Raw genomic sequence first — 24420 nt, 5'->3', positions numbered from 1 at the left:
TATCTTATCTAATTACCTCGCAAGTACCCACTTACCCAGCGCTATGTGTGTTATCACCAGCTGTGGCATGCATGTTCAAAAGCTGAGATGGACAGTTTTATTGTTTTTTTGATCATGGGTAAATAAGCAATGCACAAGACAAGGTTTCTAAAAGGGCACGTTCAAATCAAAAGTAAACAGTGAAAGGGCTGTGAAGTTTTAAGCACATGACAAATCCATTAAAGCAAACTTTGCATTTTCATTTTAATTGCTCAACCTTGACGAAGACCTCCAAACACTCACCATTCAACTCCTTTTATCTAAACCCAACATGAACGGCTTGTGAAATCAGTCACCTGGTGGCTCAGAGCTGACACATGTAAATAACCTTATGGCCATTTACATGAAAAGAAGCCACTTCGTCTTGAGTGTTATCCTTTAATCTGATATTTATTTCCATTCAAATCAAACAGATACAAAATCTGTGTCCACAGCTCACTGTCTCATTCTTCTCCTTCTGTCTTTACACAATGCTAAGCAGGATGCACAATGAGCAAGATGCAGAATGAGGAGAGAGAATTTGTGTAAAGAGCATTCAGGCATGATCATTCTGTGTTCCTCCCCGATGTCCACCTGTTCTTCATTATCACTCTTTCATTGTTTTCCCTCTCGTTTAATGACACACCTGCTGAGATCCTAAATTTAGACACCCTTTTTCTTCTGCTGTGGCGACCCCTGTGATGTCTCCTATTGATCGGATTCTGTTTGATCTTTAATCACAAAATCATACACACGCACAAATCCTCTCATTATAACAAACAAAGCAGAGATACAATGTAAATAAAAGATTCATTTTGAAGTTTAGTCAGATTCACTGATTAAAACAGGAGTTTTAGCACTGAACTGACTGAGAGCTTCAGTGATTATAAAGACGAGCACTTTCTTGCTGTCTTGAGACTTTGTGACCTTTCTTACATATACATACTTCACACTTCAGCACAAAAAGTGACAACAATAGTTACAGTTATAATAGTTTTTCATATTCATATTCATATTTTATAATCTCTAAAAATAAATTCAAAAGCAAAATGTGTGAGAAAAAAGAAAAGAAAAGTGAAAGTCCTTTGTTCTTCGTTTTGCTCTTTGCATATTTATAATACCAGGAAAAAGAATGTGAAAGTACACTACCATTCAAAAGTTTGGGGTCAGTGACCATTCTTTTTATGTTTTTGAAAGACATCTCTTATGCTCAATGAGGATGCATTTATTTGATCAAAAACACAGAAAAAAAGTGATGTTGTGAAATATTATTCAATTTAAAATGTAATTTATTCCTGTGATGGCAAAGTTGAATTTTCTGTATCATTACTCCAGTCTTCACTGTCACATGATCCTTCAGAATTCATTCTGATATGCTGATTTGCTCCTTAAAGTGTTACCAAGAAACGTTTCTAAAATAAGGTACATTAGTTAACTACTTAACATTAGTTAACTACTTAAGTTGATATGAACTAAAAATGAACAATATCTACAGCATTTATTCATCTTAGTTATGTTAATTTTAACATTTACTAATGCATTATTATATCAAACATTGTATTTGTTAACATTATTGCTCATTGTTAGTTCATGTTAGTCAATACAAAAACTAATTTGAACAAATTAGACCTATTTCTTATCATTATCAATGTTGAAAACAGTTGTACTGCTTAATATTTAGTAGAAACAGTGCTAGATTTCTTCAGGATTCTTTGATTAATAGAATGTTCAAAACAACAGCATTTATTTGAAATAGAAATCTTGTAACATTATAAATGATTAACTGTCATTTTGTCAAACTATTGTATTTATCTTTGCTAAATGATATTGATATTATTATTTTTTAAAATAAAACAAACAAACAAATAAATAAATAAATAAATAAATATTTATTTATTTATTTATTGATTGATTGATTGATTGATTGATTGATTGATTGATTGATTGATTGATTGATTGATTGATTGGCCCGGAAGTTTTGAACAGTATAAAAAATAAAATAAAAAAAAAATGCTTTGGATTGATATAAGGGTAAATCTAAGGCCAAGTTTTAAGGTTGTATTTTCTGTTTATTTTAACACATTTTGAGAAGTGAATTATCTATTGTTTCATTCTGGTTAAAATACACACAGACATTCAGCACCACGGACAGCACACATACGAAACCAGGAAGCATTGCTGATGGCACATAGGGAGGCAAAACAGATGATGCTAGAGACTTGAAGTAAGTTCAAGGTTAAAACACTTAGACTTGTCTCTTTCTGGAGTCGAAGAGGAATTAAATGAGGAATCTCTCATCATGAGTGGGTATGAGATGTCAGGCTTTTGAGTTTAATGTACTGTCTAACAAACTCACTTAAATTGCATCAGAGAGAGGCATTTCAAATGCCAAAGAATAAAATAAAAATCATGTCTTTTCTCAGTAATGTAATGAGATATTGACACGACACTATTGCTTGTCATCCAATCAAACGAGTATTACTCATTTACCTCCTTCAGACAGACTCCAGGAGGATCATGTTTATACATTTGTGATCAGTAGTAGGGCTACACAAATTCATTATATGGCATTAAAATCATTAATGTTACATTAAAATCAAAATATGGCATAGAGGGAGAATTAAATCACAAAATAGACACACACACACACACACACACACACACACACACACACACACACACACACACACACTCAAGTGTTGAGTATATAAATTATATATAGTTTGTAGTATATATATATATATATATGTGTGTGTGTGTGTGTGTGTGTGTGTGTGTGTGTGTGTGTGTGTGTGTGTGTGTGTGTGTGTGTGTGTGTGTGTGTGTTTTGGACCATCTCTGTTTGTTTTCAATGCAATAGTAAATATAGAACTGGTTGTCTGAATAAGTACAGCGTTTTCGTTTTTTACTCAAGAAACACTATATATAAAGACTAATGTTTTATGTATTTGAGGAACAGAGCAGAGTGTCTTAGTCTAGCATTTGTCCTCGAGTCAACCAATACTGACTTAAATAGGCTGTGCAAAGCAAAAAAATAGTGCAAAGAAAAAAATAGTGCCCAAATAGTTACAATAAACTTTATAAACCTAATGCTGCCTTAGATGATTTTGATTTTGGTAAAATGTTAATAATATAATGACATATGCAAATGTCTGGCCATATATAAAGCCACAATATCAACACTGACATCACAGTGTTTAATTATTTTTAAAAAAAATGTGTCTCTATTTTCTGAAAAGTAGCAGTTTTGCAACTTAAAAGTAGCTAGCCATTTCTGCCCAACACTCTACAATATTAGGATTATATCCTAATATTCAAATATTATTAAAATACAATTACTTTTAATTTAGCTTTGTAATCAATTTAATGCATCTTTGCTGAATAAAAGTATTAATTGCTTTAAAAAAATAAAATAATAGTAATATCTGAACCTATTATTTCCACTACAGAAAAAGCGAACAAAATTCCAATTTCATTCATTTAACCTTGCTGTGGGAGGATGTGGAAAAGGAAACCTTTGCCATGAAGGGGAACACGATGTGAAGAATGACAAACCAATCTATCTCCAGGTGGAATAAAGGTAACAAGGTTCCATTTATGACACTATAAAATAGCAGAGAATGAATGTATGTTCCTGCACACTAAGGGGGTATAAAGCTTAAGACCACATTTCTGCCTTTATGAAGGCACGTCTTAGGAAAGACTCTCAGCGTAAGTCTTTGTGCCTCTTACAGGGCTAAGCACCATGGAGGTTCAGGTGAACTTTCTGAGGGCAAGGCCAAATGACGTCAAAGCCAAATGCTTAAAGGTAAAGTTTTGATAGTTTGATAGGTGTGTGATAGTATTATAATAGGATCTAAGGGATATATAAAACACTAATATATTATGACATCTAGCCAATTCTGACATATCTTCTCCAATAAAACTCTTGATTCATTATACTCTGAGTTATAAATTCAAAGCGACATACCTGATCTAATGAGTGCTCCAAATTTCAGAATATTATATATATATATTAATATTCAGTTATTGGGCCCTATTTTAACGATCTGAAATGCAAGTATCAAATGCGAAACGCAAGTAACTTTGTCGGCGGATCTCGGGCACTGTTGCTATTATACTGGCGGGATAAATGACTCTTGCGCCCGACACAAATCTAAAATGGGTTGGTCTGAAGTAGCTTCATTACTCATAGGTGTGGTTTGGGCGTAACGTGAAATAAACCAATCAGAGCGACATCTCACATTCCCTTTAAGAGCAGGCGCGTTTGTTCCATGGAGGATTGCTATTATAACGGCGGATTTGCCAGACGCGCGCCAGGAGCAGTTCACAGCCGAGGGCCGTAAAAGACAGAAAAGTGACATTGTATGGGGATGGGATCTGAGCATTTATTTTGGTAAATGTGTAAGCTAGATTTATGCCTATTTTTTCACATCTCCATGGACAGCACAATGGTTTCCCTCATGTGGAATATTTTTCCTTTTAATTATGTATGGTTTGCAAAAATGGCAACTGCTGCGTCTGTGTGTAGATGAGAGAAGCAAAGTGTATGCGCGTTGTGCACATGCTACATTATGGCCAAGCATGCGCCCTTAAAATAGCATCTGAATGCGCCACTGAAAACACGCCAGTGACTTTAGACTAGGTTTTTCCTGGTCTGTGGTGGAATTGTTTTCTGAAACTGCAAAATAGCACCAGGGAACGTTTGCGACGGAACACACCTCCTCTTTTCGCTGAACCGCCCCCGGGAGCGCAAGTTCATTCCCTAATTTACCAACGTGCGTCTGTGGAGGGAAAAGTCCACTGTGCGTCGGGTGCAAAGTAGGAATGATACACGCTTCGGTGTACAAAGTCAATTGCGCTGGGTGCAAGATAGGGCCCATTATGTCTTCAGGCACTTTAACCAACAATATATATTTGAGTTGCTGCACTAGTCTTCATGTCCAAATCATTGGCATTCAGTTGTGTGATTCAGGCATCTAAACACCTACAATGTACTGTAGTTACACTAAGATTTAGATAGCTTCAGTCACTGCTCCGGATGAGATCAGCATGCAAAGTGGCTTTAGATCTCACACACACACATACACACACAAACACTTTTGAGATCTCACATCTTAATCGAAAGCCAATACTTTTAAGGCAGCTTTGGTGGAAAGAGCACTGCCAGTCACTGCCAAACAGAAAGCAAACAGCTGCCCGTGCGTGACTGTGGTGAATTTGTCTCCTGAATCACATGTAAACACAAATACTGGCTTTCATTGCCTTTGCCACTGTGCCATGTAACACATTTCTAACACACAATTATTATTGCAATGCAAGGGCAAACACATGTCCTCAAACACCCACGCAAAATAATATTTGTATACTGTATGTGCCTATACTAGTGAGATCTGGGCTGGTAACCAAAAAACTGTGAGTCTGAATCCTTCATTAACGTAAAATTGCTGAGTATAAGGGGTTGGTAGAACTATGAGCACAAAGGTATGATGAAGTTATTTGATTTTATAATAGTCCCTGAATCACCTAATCATCATCTAATAATTATAAACCAAAAGCTAAATTAGACTCAGGTGTGTTTGGAAGCCCGGGCAGACTTAACAACAGATGTGCTGATCCAACCATTCTTTATTCATCTAAGCTAAGAGTAAATTAAGCGTGATTTCATTCAATCTCTCTTATATACATATTTCATGTTTTTCTGTTTTGCTCACAGGTGAAAAAAACACAAGATTCATGTTGTAACATTATCAATGTTAGCAGTTCATGCATCAGTTACTATTTCAGTATTGATAACACTTTACAGTAATATTCTCATTGATATTAGTTAATGTGATAGGCATCATGAATAAAAAAAAAAATCGTATTTTGGTTAATTTACCCTGAAGTGATTTCTATCTCTACGACAGTGCACAGTTTGATTTATAAATAAATAAATAAATAAATAAAAATAATAAAAAAAAAAAATTAAATAAAATTAAATAATAAAAAAATAAAAAAATAAAATAAAATAATTATTTAATTGATTAATTGATTAATTGATTAATTGATTAATTCTACAAATATATTGGAATTTGTGTTGTTTTTCAGTATGAATATATTGAGGAACATAATGTATTTCAAACATTACATGAAAACATGTTGAGATATTAAAACCTTTTTTCAGAGAATTTTTGAAATATGCTTCTCATTAAACAAGTAGGTAACACTTTATTTTACAGTGTCATTGTTACACGCTGTAGTTACTATAGTAATTACTATAAATTGTGTATAATTACATGCAACTAACCTTAACCACACCCTAATCCTAACCATATAGTAAGTAGTTAATTATTATTATTACTCAGTACTTAAATGTATAATTACACTGTAACACAGACACCTTGAAATAAAGTGTAACCAAAAAGTCGGCTATATTGTCTTAGAAGTTTGTCTTTCCCCCCCTACTTATTATGGCTGTGGACTATTGTGAAACAATTTCCAGATCATTTATGAATAAAATATAACTTAATATATCATAAAATGAAACCAGTTTGCATATTTATGATCACTTATTTGCTCACATACGCATATACAGGCCAAATGTTTCGCACTTTGAGGAATGGGATTATACTAACATATCAGACTGCTCACACACACAAAGTACTGCTGATCCCAGCTGACAAACGCCCAGCACTGATGTCTGGATATCATCCAATCTCACAGTGGCCTTGGGCAGAGTGGAATATGATTGGTTGCCAACCAGAGTCAGAAATTTGAGTATTAAGCATTAAATCCAGCCTTATGATTAGTGTCAGTCTGTAATGCCCTGCCCCGAGTACACTTCCCAAGACACTCCTACCAAAAGCATTCATAAAGTTTAGATGAAACAAACATTGAAGAAGATGTATTTGATGCAACTTTGCAAAGTTGGCTATTTATGGTAAAAACAACCATCACAGAAGATTTATTTGATGCTATCCTTTACATAAAGTTTTATTTTGTGGCTTCCATAAATCAATATAAGCAATGTGATTTGCGAGCACACAACAGATTGTTGTGTGAAAATTACTCTCTCTTCGAGGGCCAAACCTCGCAAGGGTTGGTTGCACACACACACACACACACATACAGGCACGGAGACACAAATGCATGATCAACACAAGAAAGTAGAATGAAACCGGAGATAAAGTCTTGTCTGATTGGTAATAGGTTATTGATTAGCGATTCAGTCCAATCCTGTGGTTTGTTGGCAGTTTGAGCTCAACTAGCCAACCTGTTCTCAGAGTAATCAACAAAAGAAAATGCCAGCAGAAGCAACCTGAAGACAAATAAAATAATGCTACTGCTGAAAAAATTATACATAATTCACACTTTCTACTATCTTCTATTTTGCAGTGAGCGTACGTGAACATTCTTTGAGTTGGATGAGTTCTCTGCACTCGTTCTGTCATTCTCTGCTGACTGTTCTTCTTAACATGCTAAAAGTTTCTACCCTGTATTGAGCCAATATACTTCTATTGATTCCTTAGCCACGGCCTGTACTGCACACACACACACAGTCAAATTCACACACAATGTAGCAAAACCACACAGTAATACAGAAATTAGCTTACAAGATGGTGAACTTCATGTTTTAAAGATGAGCTAAACCACATCAGACAGGTGACAGTATTGTCAATGCGAGTTTGAAATTATATATGAAGCATAATAGAACGCATTTTTCTGAAATGTTCTTGAGGCGCAAGCTTAAAATGACAGTTTTGACATGCACTGCTGTTTAACACTGTACGTATGTTGAATCTCTTGATCTCCAGGTCTACATCTTATTAAAGCAATAGTTCAGCCAAAGATGAAAATTCTGTCATCATTCACCCAACCTCGTGTCATTCCAAAACCTTTCTTTGATTTTTTTTCTTTCTTTCTTGGAACACAATTTTGAACAGTGTATTTGCTGTTTTTTTTAACGTTTAATTAAAATTAATGAGAAATGCAGCTTTAAAGCTTCATAAAGAACACAAATCCTCAAAAGTATGGTAAAAGTGGCCCATAATAGTACATGCTTTATATTTCAAGTCGGTTGAATCCATATCATAGTTTTATGCGAGGAACAAAACAAAAATTTAGGTCATTCACAAAATCCATAAAGCGAAGTAGTGATGCCTGATTTGCTATTAGCTAAATTAGTTAAATTATTAAAATATGTACTATAATAAAAATATATGTTCTCTTGCATCCTTCTAGATGGATGGATGGATGGATGGATGGATAAAGAAATAAAGATATTACAAAGAAATAGCGAGATAGATTACAAAGAGCTATATGCCGTTTCATTACATGCATATTATGTGCATGTACTGTAAACCTAAATATATTCAGTGACAATGCATGCACATTCATACACACATTCATCTTGTCATTTTTCAGGCCCACACAAATTTTAATTATGAGCAAGCTTTTTATAGATTCAAGCCACAGTGTGGCTTTACAGCAGCATAACATAATGCATCACTCTCCCAAGAGTATTTCTCACGCTCTCAGCTAGATCTTCGCTCAGATCCCAGCATGAGCAGACCACAGGGACTATTTGTCACTGTAATACTGATCAAACCCCTCCTCTTTAATATCATGCTTATCTTCCCCTATTGATCTTCATTTTACTGCATCGTAATTGTATGCAGTATGTTGTAAATGAGCAGTCCATATCAAATCTTTTGATCTTCTAAGTTTTCCTGTGCAGGAAATGATCTAGGAGCCGTGCGCCACTTGTTTGTTGCCTTATCATCCTCATGGGGAGACCTGGAGATCTGGGCCCGTATCCCTAAAGATTCTGAGAATCCTCTCAGAGAGCTCCTAACTTAACCTAAAAATTCCTTGCCAGGAGTTTTAGCTTAGAAGTGATTCCAGAACATTTTCAGTGAACTCTGAGCAAGGAATGAATGGAAAATCCTATCTTAGTGAGGAGGTGTGGTTGACCCCGTTGCTAGGTATGAGTCATCATTTCAAAAGCCGTGATTGGTTGATCCTACAAGTTTGATGAAAATGAACTTTTGGTGATAATGAGCAAAGGATGTACCCTCAAATCAATAAACATAATTATACACTCTAATCTTATGCAGACTGTAATTGTAAATAATATTTCACATTCAAGAAAATATCTGGAAAATTAATAGTAAGCTGTAGGGGTTATAGCCTAACATTAGAATCTAAAATATGTGAAAACTTAAGCTCATTACACCCTGTTCAAATAATGATTCGTGTCTTATTTGCTCATATTAATATCCTAGCTGGCATATTTTGTACTTTCACTCCCATATGGACCCCATTGAAAACAAGATGGCCTATCTCAAGGGGCTGTCCTTAATGAAGTAGAAATTGCAACGTTACAACTCAGTGTGGTCTTAACGAGGGTAACACGGCTCAGCTTTTATCAATGTCTGTGATTGCTGGCTGGTCTATTTATGAAGGCTTGTTAACAAATATCCTACAAACACAGAAAATGGAGTAATAGTAATATTCTTCTCCGGTGTAATAGCGTTGTGGCGTCGAGTTGAAGTAATTGCATCTCTAAGGAGATCCACCACAAACATGATTCCTGCACGATCCAATCTGTAGCGTCTCAATAATTCCCTGTCATCCAGTGTTTGCAGGACATCTCTCCTGCCTCCTCTGTTGGCCATTTTGTGCAGCTGCTTAGGGGAACTCCTAAGCCACTAAAAGTCCTCTTCCCTGCTCTTAGCAGATCTTGCCTTAGGAGCCCTTTTAAGCGCTAGGAATCTTGAGGAATAGCTTTTATATTAACTGGGATTTTCGTGTCACTTTTAGGGGAAATTCTAAGAAAACGTCATGACTCTGAGAATTTTCTTAGAATTTGGCCGCTAGGAGCCACTTTTTGCACAAAAATTCTTTAGGGATACGGGCCCTGGTCTTATCTATAATGGTAGTGCAAGCACACTGATGTTACAGTGGCCCTGTTCACACCTGGTATTAAGATGCATTTTGGTCGATCGGATCACAAGTGGACGACGCTAAATACAGGCGTAAACAAGGTCTAAACCACTTCCAGAGGTAGTCGAAAACATATTCGACCGGATTGCTTTTGTAGTGTAGATGCTCACATGGTCAAATTTGTTCGAACCGCCACAAAAGTCCACCTACTCTCCACCTACTGACCTAATGCTTAAACATCATGGGAAGTGCGCTAGTCAGACAAGATTTAAACTTTGTTGGCTGAAGAAGTTTGGTTTGAAGATGAAAAACAGTCTTGCGGCTGTTATAGCAGAAACTAAAGCTGCTGCTCTCCGAGTGTTTTTCGTCTCTGGGCACATTCATTTGTAAATTGGGCAAGTTTACTTTGTCCATTAGATCGAAAAATCCCCACAAAGATGACAATATCCCAAATCATTGTCCTTGTGAGGAAATTTTTTGGTCCCCATGAGGAAAACATACTGAGATTTATTTATTTGTTTTAATGTAAAAATGCATAAAGTTTCTGTGATACATAGGTTTAGGGGTAGATTTAGGGTTGGAGGATATAATTTACTTTTTGTACAGTATAAAAATCATTGTCTATCGAAAGTGTAGAAAGTGTGTGTGTGTGTGTGTGTGTGTGTGTGTGTGTGTGAGAGAGAAAGGGGAAATGGGATTGAAACACAAAGGAGGCCATATTCAAACCTTTATCTCCCATGTGAGCACTAAGGCTCAACATGTCAGAAATCTCAAACAAAGAAAGCAGGGGAAAACAATGCTAAAGGTAGCAAATTAGAGTTAAAAAAAACATGTATCCCATGTATTTTGTTGATGATCTATAAGGCCTTGTCAGGTCAAACTCAATTTTGGTATTTTGGCACAAATCTGTGGTCTATTAACCAGCTGTGTTCATCTTCCAAAAAAAAAAAAAAAAAAAAAAAAACCTTTAACAAAAGTACTCAAAGAAAATATGCCCCAGAATATATTAAATGCATGATAATTTTGAAGGACAAATTTAAGACAGATGTTTCCACCAATCAAATGAAAATCAGGTTAGAGAGGCTACATGGTGCTAAGAATATGCACTTCAGCAAAAAAAAAAATTCTTATCAGAAAAAAAATGACATCACATATATAAACGCCAATCTGCATGTGCATGGAAAGAACATGTTCAGACAGATAATAAAGAAATGTCTTGAAAATTCGGAGAAAACATCGAGAGATTCTGAAAAAAAAAACTTTCAGTTCCTGGAGCAGCTGTCAAAATAAAATCACCCTAGAGACAGGTAAGGTAATTAGTACTTGACATGATCAGAAATAACCCCAGGAGTAACAGCTGCATACTTTCTGCACTGACTAATGACAGTCCTCATGAATCCCACCAATGAGAAACACAGAGGCGCTTCTCAAATTAAAAACCATTGCTTAACGTGAATGATATTGCTGTCCATTTCAACTTTGTTAATCACTGAGGAGACAATTCACACAAGAATGAATGTGAATTCAGGAAACATTATAGCTGAAGATACTGGAGAATAATAACTAAAGCCAAATGGCTGCAGCTAAAGGAAATGTTGACCAAAAACATCCAAAATGTGGTTGCATAATTATAAGCCCAGCATATCAATATCTTAAAGCATTGTTGTAAACAGAAATGGTTCCATATAGCTTAACATGTTCGGGAAAACCATGCCACCATAACACTCATATTCATACTGTGTGTATACTATTCAAAAGTCTGGGGTTAGTAAGATTATTTTTGAAAGAAATTAATTCAGCAGGGATGCAATAAATTTATCAAAAGTGACTGTAAATACTTTTACATTGTTACAAAACAGTTCTAATAAATGCTATTCTTTTGAACTTTCTATTCATCAAAAAATTCAGAAAAAAAACGATCACAAAAATATTAAGCAGCACAACTTTTTTCAACATTGATAATTATAAGAAATTTGATATATTGTGATAATATTTCACAATATTACTGTATTTTTGATCAAATAAATTGGTGAGTATAAGAAACTCCCACAATGGAATGCACTCAACTTGACCTTTCTTATATTTTCAGTGTGACAAATTTTAACATTCCTTCTAAAGTCATTAATTGTTCAAACTTCCTCAAGTTAAGACTTTTTCACCAAACGTCCCCATTTTTAGAAAGTCAAGTTTTGTTTTTGTTGATAACTGGACACCACATACTGAATGAAACATGCAACAGAATGAGATAACAATACAGGAAATTACTGTTTGAAATGTTTAACACTGCATATTTTACATACTAGCTTCACATACTACAAAGTATGTCATATACAGTGAATACTGTACAGAATGCCGTAAGTAGTAAACTAATATCCCTTTCAGAAACATATTGTGCACATAAACAAGAAGCCTTCAAGAAGCATTATTAAATCTTAACACTTAAGTTTTCAAGGAAAGACATTCAATGCTGAATGACTGTGCTCAAGAAACATTTAAATTCATATTTTATTGACAACTTCAAACATGCCATTTCTCAGCAAATATGGAGCAGCTTAGAGAAGATAACATTTCTAGCAAACACCTTTTTTTACTTACTTTAAAGTGTTCTCAGCGACATAAAGGAACAGTTTATCTCAATAAAGCAGCCATTTTCCTTTCTGCACCATGAACAGGGTAAAGCAAATCTCCAGCAAAGGTTGTGCATCACTTTCTAAATCTAAAACTCAAAGATTATTTGGATTTATCATTGTTAGCAGTCTCTGGAATTTCCTGTCCAGACTTCATTTCTCCTCAGTCCCGCTGATACGCTCTTATCACCTCTAACATTTACCTCCACAGTCCAGGTTGTACCCTGAGCCCTGCTAGCTAAACACCAAACGGCCAGCCTGCCCTTTTACACATGCTACATGGACCCCGGCTAAATGTCATTAGCCGCTGATGAGGATCAAAACTAAAATGTCCCACTAGCCTGTGTAATGTCAACGTGTAGCATTAATTAAAACCGTGTCTGTTTTTAATTCATTTCTCTAATTGAGAAAGGTAGAGTTGATCCCAGGTTGGTGATAACGGCCATGTCACCATGTTGCGGCGGACGAGGCGAGGAATTCGACATCTGAAAAGGCAACAGCTGGAAATTTGCCAAAGGTGCTGGCGACGTGAGATGTTAAGATGCAGATAGTGTTTATATTTATTTGGTTAATTAACTACGGCTCATTGTTCTGGAGACAGTGACCCCAATTATCTAAACACACGTTTATTTGGTGATGTCCCATCAAACACTAATTTGGTAATTCACAGGAATGCTGTCATAAAAATCACATACTGAGGGCATCTAAGGGTTAGTTTACCCACAATTTTGTTACTCACTCTCATGTCGTTCTAAACCCATAATACTTTCCTTCATCTTCAGAACTCAAAAGAAGATATTCTGGTAACACTTTATTAGTGGATAGTCCACTTTAGACACTCTGCTAGCTATAAGTACAACTACAAGTCATTACAATATTACTTGATAGTCTGCTTAATATCTACTAACACTTTATTTTGATGGTCCCCCAACATACATTCTAGTGACTATAAGTAACTTTGCAAGTAAGTCATCTTATTCTACTATAATTACTTCAATGAGCTCAATGTTTCGCCTTAAATTAATAAATTGTTAGCTAACTGTGTGATTTGTATGTGTACATTTCTGAAATACATAACTTGGACACATTCACCTCTGATAACAGATTACTCTAAATTACTCTAAATTGTAATGTAGACATGTATTTTCTGTGAAGCTGATGTTTGTTGTGAAAAGCACTATACAAATAATTGAAAGGGATAATAATAATTGAAAATTGAATATATATAATATATAATATATATATATATATGTGAATGTGTCCAAGTTATGTATTTCAGAAATGTACACATACAAATCACACAGTTAGCTAACAATTTATTAAGACTTTCTTAAGACTTTCCCGTAAAGACTTTTCCCGTAAGACTTTTGTTCATCTTCAAAACACAAACAACGGATATATATATATATATATCCGTTGTTTGTGTTTTGAAGATGAACTAAAGTCTTAGGGGTTTGGAACAACATAAGACAACATGGCAAAATATGACATCATTTTTTATTTATTTTGGGTATCAAGAAACATTTGAAGTAATTTAAAAACACTGCTGTGGAAACTCACTGTGAGTTATATTACATGTCACTAGCAGTTGCTGTCATCTCTGCATCTGTCGAACAGCATCATATCGCCATTGCATGCCCGCGTAAACATAGTTCCCACCCCTCCTGTACGGAAAAACAATAATAATGTGCTTTGACAGAACAGATTGTGTGACACTAATGTAAATAAAGAGACTATCACTCTTCGTTATGCCTGCTGCTCTCTGATGACACATCTGCCTTGTGCTTAGATGTTGGGTTATGCCTAACCAATCACAGCAATACAACGCAGAGTTATCCAATCACATCGCACATGGGACTAGTTCGTTGAGCCAATCAAAATGAAAGGTGGGATGACATTGCTAAGAGATGAGAGGTAATTGCAGAGGTAACCTGTGCCCACAAGGCTTTTGAGAATTTCTGTGCATCTGAGAGAGAGCGCAGAGAGAATAATTAATATTCTCCGTCATTCTCGGTTCCTGAAGGTCTGAACAGTCCCTATGTTTTATCATCCTGAAATGTTGTTAAATGTTAATGGGAACCTATTTTTACATGGGCCATTCCACCACACTCCTAACCCCCCTGAATAAATCATTAGTACCAACACACTTTCCAATACTTGTGAATCCCTTGCTCTCTGCTAACACACTCAGTGTTTGGGACTGGAAACCGTATTTATTGACAGGTGTGACTTTTGAATTGTCCTGTTCACGCAACGTCTAACAGGAATGGCTCGAATACTGTCTATATGCACTAATATGACATCAAACTACTCTTCTGTTCTTGTACCAGCCAGAAATAACACTTGTAACCATGACAGTAAGAAGTATCAAAATTGGCGATTTCCATAACATCAGCATGTTACACAAATTACACAATTTACAATTATATAGTAAAATATTGCATTACTTTTCCCCACAACATTTGACAAATACATTCTTTGTTCAGCACATGGGCAGCATGGTAATCACCTTCAGATAAAAGTTTATTTATTTAACATATTTACAATATTTGGAGGGGACTTACATGTTTAAAAAGTTGTTGTTAAGTGTTAGCTTATTGTGTTTGTTTAATTTGTTTACATTTATTTTTATTATTTTTCATAATCTGTAAATATTTGTATCCCCCATCTTACATTTAATTTATACAATCATTAAAGATTTCTAAATTGGCAAAATGTTGTAACAAGCATTGTCAAACAAGCATTTTTTTCCTCAATATATTTATACCCCCAATGGGGCGACGCATCCTGGGGGATACAAACATTAAAATCTAAAATAAAAGTCATGTTTTTTTGTTTTTTTTAAATCATGAAATTGCTTTATTTGTGTCCTAATAAGCAATATATAGCAATACATTAATTTGCTTAATTTGCTTTTTGGACTTCGTAGGGTTAAATACCTGTTCAAATTCCATTTTAATATATTTTACAATGTAATTTATTCCTGTGATGGAAAAGCTTGATTTTTTTTTTTTTTATAATCAATTACCCCAGTCGTCAGTGTCACATGATCCTTCAGAAATCATTATAATATGCTGATTTGCTGCTCAAGAAACATTATTATCATCAATGTTGAAAACGGTTGTGCAGCTAAACATTTTTGTGGTTACTGTGTTATTTTTATTTGTATTTATTTTTTCAGGGATATTTGATGAATAGAAGGTTGAACAACATCGACTGTCTTTACTGTGACTTTTGATCAATTAGTTCTTGCTGAATAGAAGTATGGATTTCTTTTAAAAAATACTTTTGAATGGTAGTGTACCTACTTGCAGACTCTCGTGGGCACGTTAGGTCTCTATTTTTCAGTTGTCACATTTTCTATTTCTCTCATTCTCCAATGATCAGTAAAAAAGGATTGTGTTTAGATTCCTGAGGAGGGATTTACAATCATTTCAACCATTCCTAGAGAATCATTTTGACATTTTTTTTCTTGTCTCAACATTTGTTTAAGGATGGAATAAAAGCGGATATTACTAAGGGGAGGAGAACAAGAGAACATATCATATTCTTCATACATCATACAGAGTGTGGAAATAATGCCTACAACAGGAAACTTTTGTCTCGTTTTAGCAACTCCCAATACAGGCATTCTAGCAACAAGGCCACAAGGGAGTACCATAGAGAATGAACGAGAGAGAAAGAGGAAATGATAGATAGTGCATATGAAAGAGAGAGCACCAGAGAATGGTTGTGCAACATTCACAAGAGACAGAAGGTTGGGAGGCAAAAATAAACTCTTGTCTTCTGTGCCTATAGTGACGTAAACATATAACTTGAGAGGGACACCTATAAAACATGCGTGAGACCTTGGTTATAGTCACCAGGTGTACATGAACATTTAAACATGCAAACATGTACACACACACATACATCAGGCCTTTAATTAATTATCTTGTCCTAGGCAATGACATTCCCATTGTAACCTGACTAACTCAGCTTTTTATCCAAAGCACAGTGGGATATATGCTGAAAAGACATCCTTAAATTAGCACTGCAGAGTCGGTGTGACTTTATGGCAGGAGATCTTACTTTACCCGTTGCATATATCCTGTATCCTGTCCTGAAAACAAGGAAAAAACAAGGAAACAGCTTTGCATGTATCAGCATAATAATTTCAGCTCATGAACTAAATGGATTTTGCAATCTAAACAAAACTGTAGGTGATGAAATACATGGTTAAATATATAACAGGATTAGATGTAATACCGTTCAAAAGTTTGCTGTCAGTACAACTTTATTTTTGAAAGAAATTATTGCTTTTGTTTATCCAAGGATGCATTACATTAATCAAAAGTGACAATAGACCTGCATAATTTATATTTATATAAAATTTATATTTCAAACAAATGCTGTTCTTTTCAATTTCCGATTCGGCGAACCCTGGAAAAAATATAAATATTAATTCATTAAAATATTTTATTGTTGAGTTTCCACAACAATATTAAGAAGCACAACTGTTTTCAACATCGATAATTATAATATAAAAAAAAAATGTTGAGCAACATATACAGAGCAATAAATCCTGAGCAACATTTTCAGCATGAATGATTTTTTAAGGATCATGTGACACTGAATAATGTAGTAATGGCTGCTGAAAATTCAGCTTTGTCATCACAGGAATAAATAATAGAATAAATAATATTTTAAAATATAATAAAATAAATAAAAAGTTACTTGAAAATGTAATATTATTTCACAATATTATTGTTTTTACTGTATTTTTGATCAAATGAATACAGCCTGGTCAGATAAGACTTCTTTCAAAAATATTAAAAATAGTACAAACCCCAAACTTTTGAACGATATAGTGTAAGTTCCTCAGAATATCTCAGTCCTCACTCTGGTAATGTACAGTAATGCCACTTGGAATGTTAGATAACAGACTGCATATTTGTGAAGGCATCAATGCAGGCTTCACAGAAATGTTGGACACAAACTTTACAGAGAAGTCTCACTAATTTCCAGTAGGCAATTCAGGACAGGGCCAAAAAATATTTTAAACCTTTTATTTTGCCATATGGTGAATGCAATTTCATCATTGCATGGCCATCCAGGAACATTACTAAACCCAAATCCAGGAAGACCAAAATAGATCATAAGGACACTTTGAGACCTATAACCCACAGTATAACTTATCCCCCTATATGTTTATAAAGGGATGCATATGACCATTATTACATGTCAGTCTTCCCATGTCACAAAAAAAATAGGATTTTCACGACAGAAAAGGACATCATAGGGTGCAGTCAAATCGTCTTGAGTCGATGAATCAGAGGAAAGCCCTTCTAGTTTGGACAATTGGTGGCACTAGAAGCATCAATTTAGAGACTCCAAAATTACTGTGGTTATTGTTCAGACTATCCTCTATCTGTGTGCCAAATTTCACAACTTTCCTCTTCAAGAGCAGAAAAAGAAGAAGAAGAAAACTAACAATCTCTGTGAATCCCTACAGTCCGGGCACTGATCAGTGAGTCGGCCATTTCAAGGGGTGTCTCACATCCAGTGCACTGAAACGTTTATTCCCTAAAAAGACACACAACGCATCGATGCTCACTATGTTCCTTCACCGTAAGTTCTGAAGCGCGAAACATAAATCACTCGAGCCAACTCACCACACATAATTACACACGATAAATGTAAAAAAAAAAAGAAAATGGTATTTAATTATATTTCAGCATAACTATACATCGACAGACAGGTAACATAATCTAGCTAACATTTATAATTCATTTATGACTGAACTGCTGCATGTATATATTACAATGAAAGTATCATAATGTACTTTACATAACATTAAAAAAAGTCAGAAAAATCTGTTATGCAGTTGTTCATAAATTACAGTAGTGACGTTGTACGACAAGGATGTTGTCCCGAATTTGTGTTTACAATATATGGATACTAGACCTAGGGAGCTGACTAAGATGCACCAATGTAAAAGGGGGCCTACGCAGAGTCGGTGCTTGGCCCCTATTTACAATTCTGAAATACAATTCTAAATAAAGTCTGATTCAAATTCAAATGATAGTGCAGGTTATTTGTCAGTTTGTCAGCCCATCAATGTCACAAACAAACTTTTTTCTTTTAAACTTTCATGTCGCAGGCCTCTTTTTTACTGGTGGCTACATACTGTCATTATTCCTGCTGCCCCTCATGTTGTGAATCTTTATTCATCCTTCTCAAGCACCTTTCCTTTCATATGTTTCTTTTTTTGGCCACTCTTTCATGAGTGCCTGTGTCACACACCATTGGTGGCCCTTAGAAGCAGGGTGTCAATTCAGGCTATGGCACAATCCCTCTTTGTAGGAGACGCCAAAACAGCTTGTCTGCAGTATTCAGCTTTACAGCTCAAGGCTCTCCTCCAAGACCAAGACCACCATGCCGCATCCCCCGAACCCTAGCTTCTGGCTTTCTACACTTTGTGGATTAATTCTAATTCGCAATGTCGCACCCTCACAGTCGTCTGAGGCAAATGATCCAAAATGGCCGCCATGTCGCTGCGAGGGTGTGTTGGGATTTGCGACGCTGTGTTCTCGGTGGGGTGCTGAGGGGAAATGCAAAGGGCCCTCAACAGGCTTTGATGTGAGCTGGTGATTATTGAGGCTAATCAGGAGTGCCATCAGCGAGCTAGCAGAAAGCCTGCGCTTTGTTTGTGTTCTTTAATGCTAATCACTGCGGCTAACACATTAGGCACTTTGATTTATTGGCTCAGGGACAATGCTTCTTTATAAGTTTATCTGAGCAGTGGTAAAGGGGTTTATCATTATTAATGAATGTGCACTCCAAACAGGCTCAGCGGCCATTATTTCTGCACAGTGTATCGGTATAGACTAAACTATCAGAGACTGCTATGCCTCTATTAATTTCAGTTTCACTAGTGTGCCAATTACTACATCTGTTGAAAGGACTAGCATATACATTAAAGGGATACTTCAGGATTTAGCATTAAGCTTTGTATCAGTAGAACACCCGTAGTGTTTTCGAATTACCGTGCTTTCTTCCCTCATGTCCCCCTGAGACAAGAGATTTGTGTATTTTTTGTCCGGAAAAAATCCTCCAATTACGCAAAAATCGTCATTTTGCGTCATCGGAGGATTTTTTGACCAGAGGCTAAAGACTACAGCCAGTAGTAGGGGCTGTCCCGCATGTTTTCAACCCACCCATAGAGGGTGGGATCTCACTCACAGAATGTACACATAGTGTCAGCCGTCTTTCTTTGGAAGCTAAGCTAGCAGGCTCTTGTTCTGTGGAGAAAGCTGAGTAGTAGGAGAAAGCTGAGTAGTAGGGGTTACCATCCTCTTTTTCCCGGACATGTCAGGCCGTCGAGATCGTCCAAAATGTCCGGGATTCAGCTTTTGCTTTCTGCAGTCGCCATTCATTGTTTACATGCACACCTTTTGTTTCAATCTAACTGAATTCATTCCGATTGGTGAATCTGAATGTAAAGATTACATGAACGCTGAACAAGTGATCGGTTGATGTGCTTTTTGACATTACTAAAAAAATTCCCGCTCCTCCGTCGCTCATCAGTAATCACGCCACCGGCCTCGCGCCGTTCTCCCACGCGCCTCAGTCTCGTCCTGCTCGCCACAGTAAACATAATGAATGGCGACTGTAGAACACAAAAGCCGAATCCCGGACATTTTGGCCGATCTCGAAATCCCGGGCAGACTCGTCACGGAGACTCACTAGTAGCCTAGTCTTGTTGTTTAACTGCGCGCTCTAACCGGTAGGCGTGGCTTGGGAGTGGTCTCGTAGAGCAGCGAAGCAAGTGCATTCTGGGAGTTGTTGTCTTTCATCCACATAAGCCAAAAATAAATTTTCTGGCTTTTCTCAGTCTAGAAAGCTCCAAATTCAAAAATAATTTCACAGTTCTACTACATAAATGACCCATTTTAAATACAAATTCATCTTTCCAGAGGTGAAGTATCCCTTTAACCCATGTTTTGTATAATGTTCCTTAACATGGGATAATAGGCTAAAAAACTAAAGCAGCTGGACTGTTAAAAAACTAAAATAAAGAACTTGGCTAAGGTTGTGGTGGAAAAAATGGCTTCTTGATTTTGTCATTTTGTTACGAAGATGAGATGGAAAATGTGCACCCTAAATTCAAGGATATTAAACATGACAGCACAGAATATTAATAATGCACTTTTTGGGAAAGATTATGCTTGTTTCAGATCATTTAATTCAGCGTGACGGGGATTGACCTGCTTGAGCAGCACGAGCTGAAGCGAAACAGTCAGAGCCGATCAGCCCTATACGCACACTACGTAAGTTGCATAGGGCCCCGCAAATTACTCAAGGCCCCACCTCCCTCTCGTGTCAAAGTGCGTCAATCAAAGTTTACAACATCAATGAAAAAATTAAACGGAACTATCCTTCTGGTCACGAAAAGAGAGAAAAAAAACACCATGAGAGTGGATTGCGGGAACAGCAATCAGGTAGACATGTGTTCTCTCCTCTCCAAGTTTGATGTCAGCAAAGAACAGTAAAGTTAAGCTGATGTGCATCTCTCTCCAGTCTGTCTGTCTGTCTAACCCAGCTGGGCAGTACATATTTAGGTCTTTCTGCGTCTTGCTTGCTAATGCCGGCCACTTCCAGGGCTGTTCTGTGACTTTGTGTCTGAGATAACCGCGTCGCGCGTTAACATGTGTTCATATATGCATGCACGAAATGAAACTCGCCCTTTACAACAAAACATCTGGTTTACAACAAAACATCTGGCAGGACCAGTACAATATGGGCGTGATGGCATTCCTCATTATAGGTGCACATACTTTTAAAACAAGACAATTAATTATCTAGTCTCCAAGTCAGTTTAGTTACAACTCTGCAATAAAGCAAGATGGAAAGCAATGTATTGACATTGACTATTGATTTATAGGCTATATTGCATTTAAAATGTTGATTGGCTGGACATACTGGTCAATATGAATGCACATCCCTCAGTAAATACTAACCATCAAGTATTGCTTTTATCATTTAAAACACAGTGACATGCTATGGCAAGCCATTTTAGCTTGTATTCATTCACAGGGTGCATTTTTGATATCAATAATTAAATGTATACTATTTAAAATGTGAATTCTTGATATTAAGAATGTACTTTTTCTAGTAACAATGTCTATTTCTGATATCATTAATTACATTTTTATTAGTACTAGTTAAAGGTAGTGGGAGGTGTGACTGTGTGGCAATGGCAAATGGTTTACATGGCTCATGTGTCAGGTATGAGGGCCCCTTAACAGAATTTTGCTTAGGGCCCCAGGGATGTCAGGATCGGCTCTGGAAACAGAGAATGAACGCCAGTAAACTGAAACGCAGCAAGCAGGTTAATTAACTCACCCGAACCGATCCTATAAATATGTGATTAATCATGTATATGCACAACATAAAAAGTAATATTACAATTTGCCTCTGCTCAACATGACGTGAATAACAACTATAACAACACTGTGTTTGTTAAATGTTGAAATAAATATAGGATAAGTAAATATATAAAACGTTGTAGTCAGAGTAAAGTGAAATATGTTAAGTTAATAATTTAATATTTTATTGTAATTATGATATTCATGCTTTAATATTTGTCGACAAAATATTGACTAAATATATTTTCTTTAAAAGATAGATAGATAGATAGATAGATAGATAGATAGATAGATAGATAGATAGATAGATAGATAGATAGATAGATAGATAGATAGATAGATAGATACTGCAGATTATGAATGCCGAAGTGACAACAGCCACAGTGAGTTTAAGAGTAAGACACAACGAGAAAGAGAGGGAATGAGAAGGAGAGAAATAGATCAACAACGTTGTGTTTACAATTGGGTGCTAAAGGTCAACAGAGGCCTAATACAAATGAACCAGAACATGATGCATGCGTACAGCAGGACCCTGTGTACTTATCTGTATGTGTGCTTGACAAAGAATGTGCGCTGGTGTGCTTGGCCTATTCATCTTAGTGATCTACACTTTGTCCTTTCACATATATCAAGAGTTCAAGCTAGAATCCCCACCACGCTCACTCCAGCATCACAGCTGGTGCCTGGAATGACAGACCAGTGATGTTTGAAACCCTCCCAATTTACATGCCCTGTCAGCACGGTGGGTGTGTCGGCATTTGATGAAGAGTGTAGATGTTGTATAAACTGTTATAACTTATACCTTGACAAACTGCAAATGGGAAGCAAAAATGCAAAATCTAGCATGCCGCAAATAACTTGACTACATTTAGCCAAACAAGAGTTTTCAAATGTCCATTAATGACATTTAACCTGTGCCCTAAACACGATACAAAAAATTATATTATATACAATGCAGGTTAGATACTCATTGTATGTATAAACTGTTGCATGAAGAGTCTTCAAAACATATCCTTTTGTGTTATCCAATGCTTTATGTACATACATTTAATCCTATGCATACATACATGCAAACACACACACACGCACACACACACGCACGCACGCACGCACACACACAAGTATATAAAACGGGATATATATACATACAAGAAGTGATAAGTCAGATAAAATAAAAATAAAAATAAAACATTTTAAAGGAACTAGAAAATTTTGAAGGATTTAAATGTGACCCTGGATCACAAAACCAGTCACCGTGTCACACGGGTATATTTGTGGCAATAGTCAACAGTACATTGCATGGGTCAAAATTATCGATTTTTCTTTGATGCCAAAGTGAATGCAGCACAATCGCGAACATAAATGGACAACTTTAAAGCCGATTTTCTCAATGTTTTGATTTTTTTGCACCCTCAGATTCCAGATTTTCAATAGTTGTATCTCGGCCAAATGTTGTTATATTCTAATAAACCATACATCAATGGAAAGCTTATTTATCCAGCTTTCAGATGATGTATAAATCTCAATTTCCAAAAATTTACCCATGTGACTGGTTTTGTGGTCCAGGGTCACAAATCATCAATTTAATCATAAAATAATAGCCCTTGTCGCATCAAGTGTAACATAAAGCTGAATGAATGAGCTGAACCTGTGCAGGCTGAAAAGACGTCAACCAGTAAATTCACTCGCTAAATGGCATCACCGAGTGAAATAGCTCCACTGAGGGATTTAGCAGGCAAAGTTCAGCAGGTTGTTTGAGCTGCTTAACGTGGATTCAGCACCAGCTCTTTCAATGTGACCTACTGCACCTGTGAAGAGAACAGGAGCAAAATCCTCGTCCAAAGCCAAAACCCACTACCCTAATCATTTAGTTTGCTGACACCAACTAAAAAAATTTACTATGGTATTACTGTGACATGGTACCATGGTAGTGAAAATCATTTGAAGTACCATCAGAATATTTTAATCAGCCATTACCCGTATATATAATGAAGTGCCACAAAAAAAAAAAAAAAAAGTTTACACCATGATTTGCCTATTGCACAGGTATAGAAAACGAAATTCTTACCTGTCTGGATTTGATCTCTTTCACATAAAGTGGAAGAAGGAACTCCGACACTCCCTCTAATCTGATACCCTCTTTGGTTACGCGAAGATTTCCCATGCCATCCTGAGGGACAGAGAAAAAGAGAGAGAAAGAGTTTTTGATATGCATGCAAATATATTTTAACATATTTACGTTTCAAGGACGTTTTCTGAATCAAGTATTTTTCACCTGTCAATATCCTGAGTTCAAGGCAAAACATCAGCATCTGAATGATAACACAAGCTAAGGGACATGCTGTCTCCCTGTGAACCGCTGGTGTCACTAGTTTCATTTTCATGGACTTGTAGGGGCCGTTTACACAACACACCATTTTCAAATAAAAAAGGAAAAC

The 24420-nt window shown here is 36.1% G+C and overlaps 1 protein-coding gene across 4 annotated transcripts in view; it reads right to left on the bottom strand.

Annotated features, from left to right (window-relative positions):
- Positions 1-24420, bottom strand: part of sgcz (sarcoglycan zeta) — a 295633-nt gene that overhangs the window by 75693 nt on the left and 195520 nt on the right. For all 4 annotated transcript variants that reach the window (XM_084098366.1, XM_084098367.1, XM_084098368.1 and 1 more), the window contains exon 3: positions 24051-24152. In XM_084098366.1, coding sequence (XP_083954492.1) covers positions 24051-24152 — 102 coding nt within the window. The remainder of the gene's footprint in view (positions 1-24050; positions 24153-24420) is intronic.

This window comes from Abramis brama, assembly GCF_963993115.1.
Source record: "Abramis brama genome assembly, chromosome: 2".
Classification (NCBI taxonomy): domain Eukaryota; kingdom Metazoa; phylum Chordata; class Actinopteri; order Cypriniformes; family Leuciscidae; genus Abramis; species Abramis brama.
Note: the sequence above shows the minus strand (reverse complement) of the source record. Positions and strands in the feature narration are given on the sequence as shown.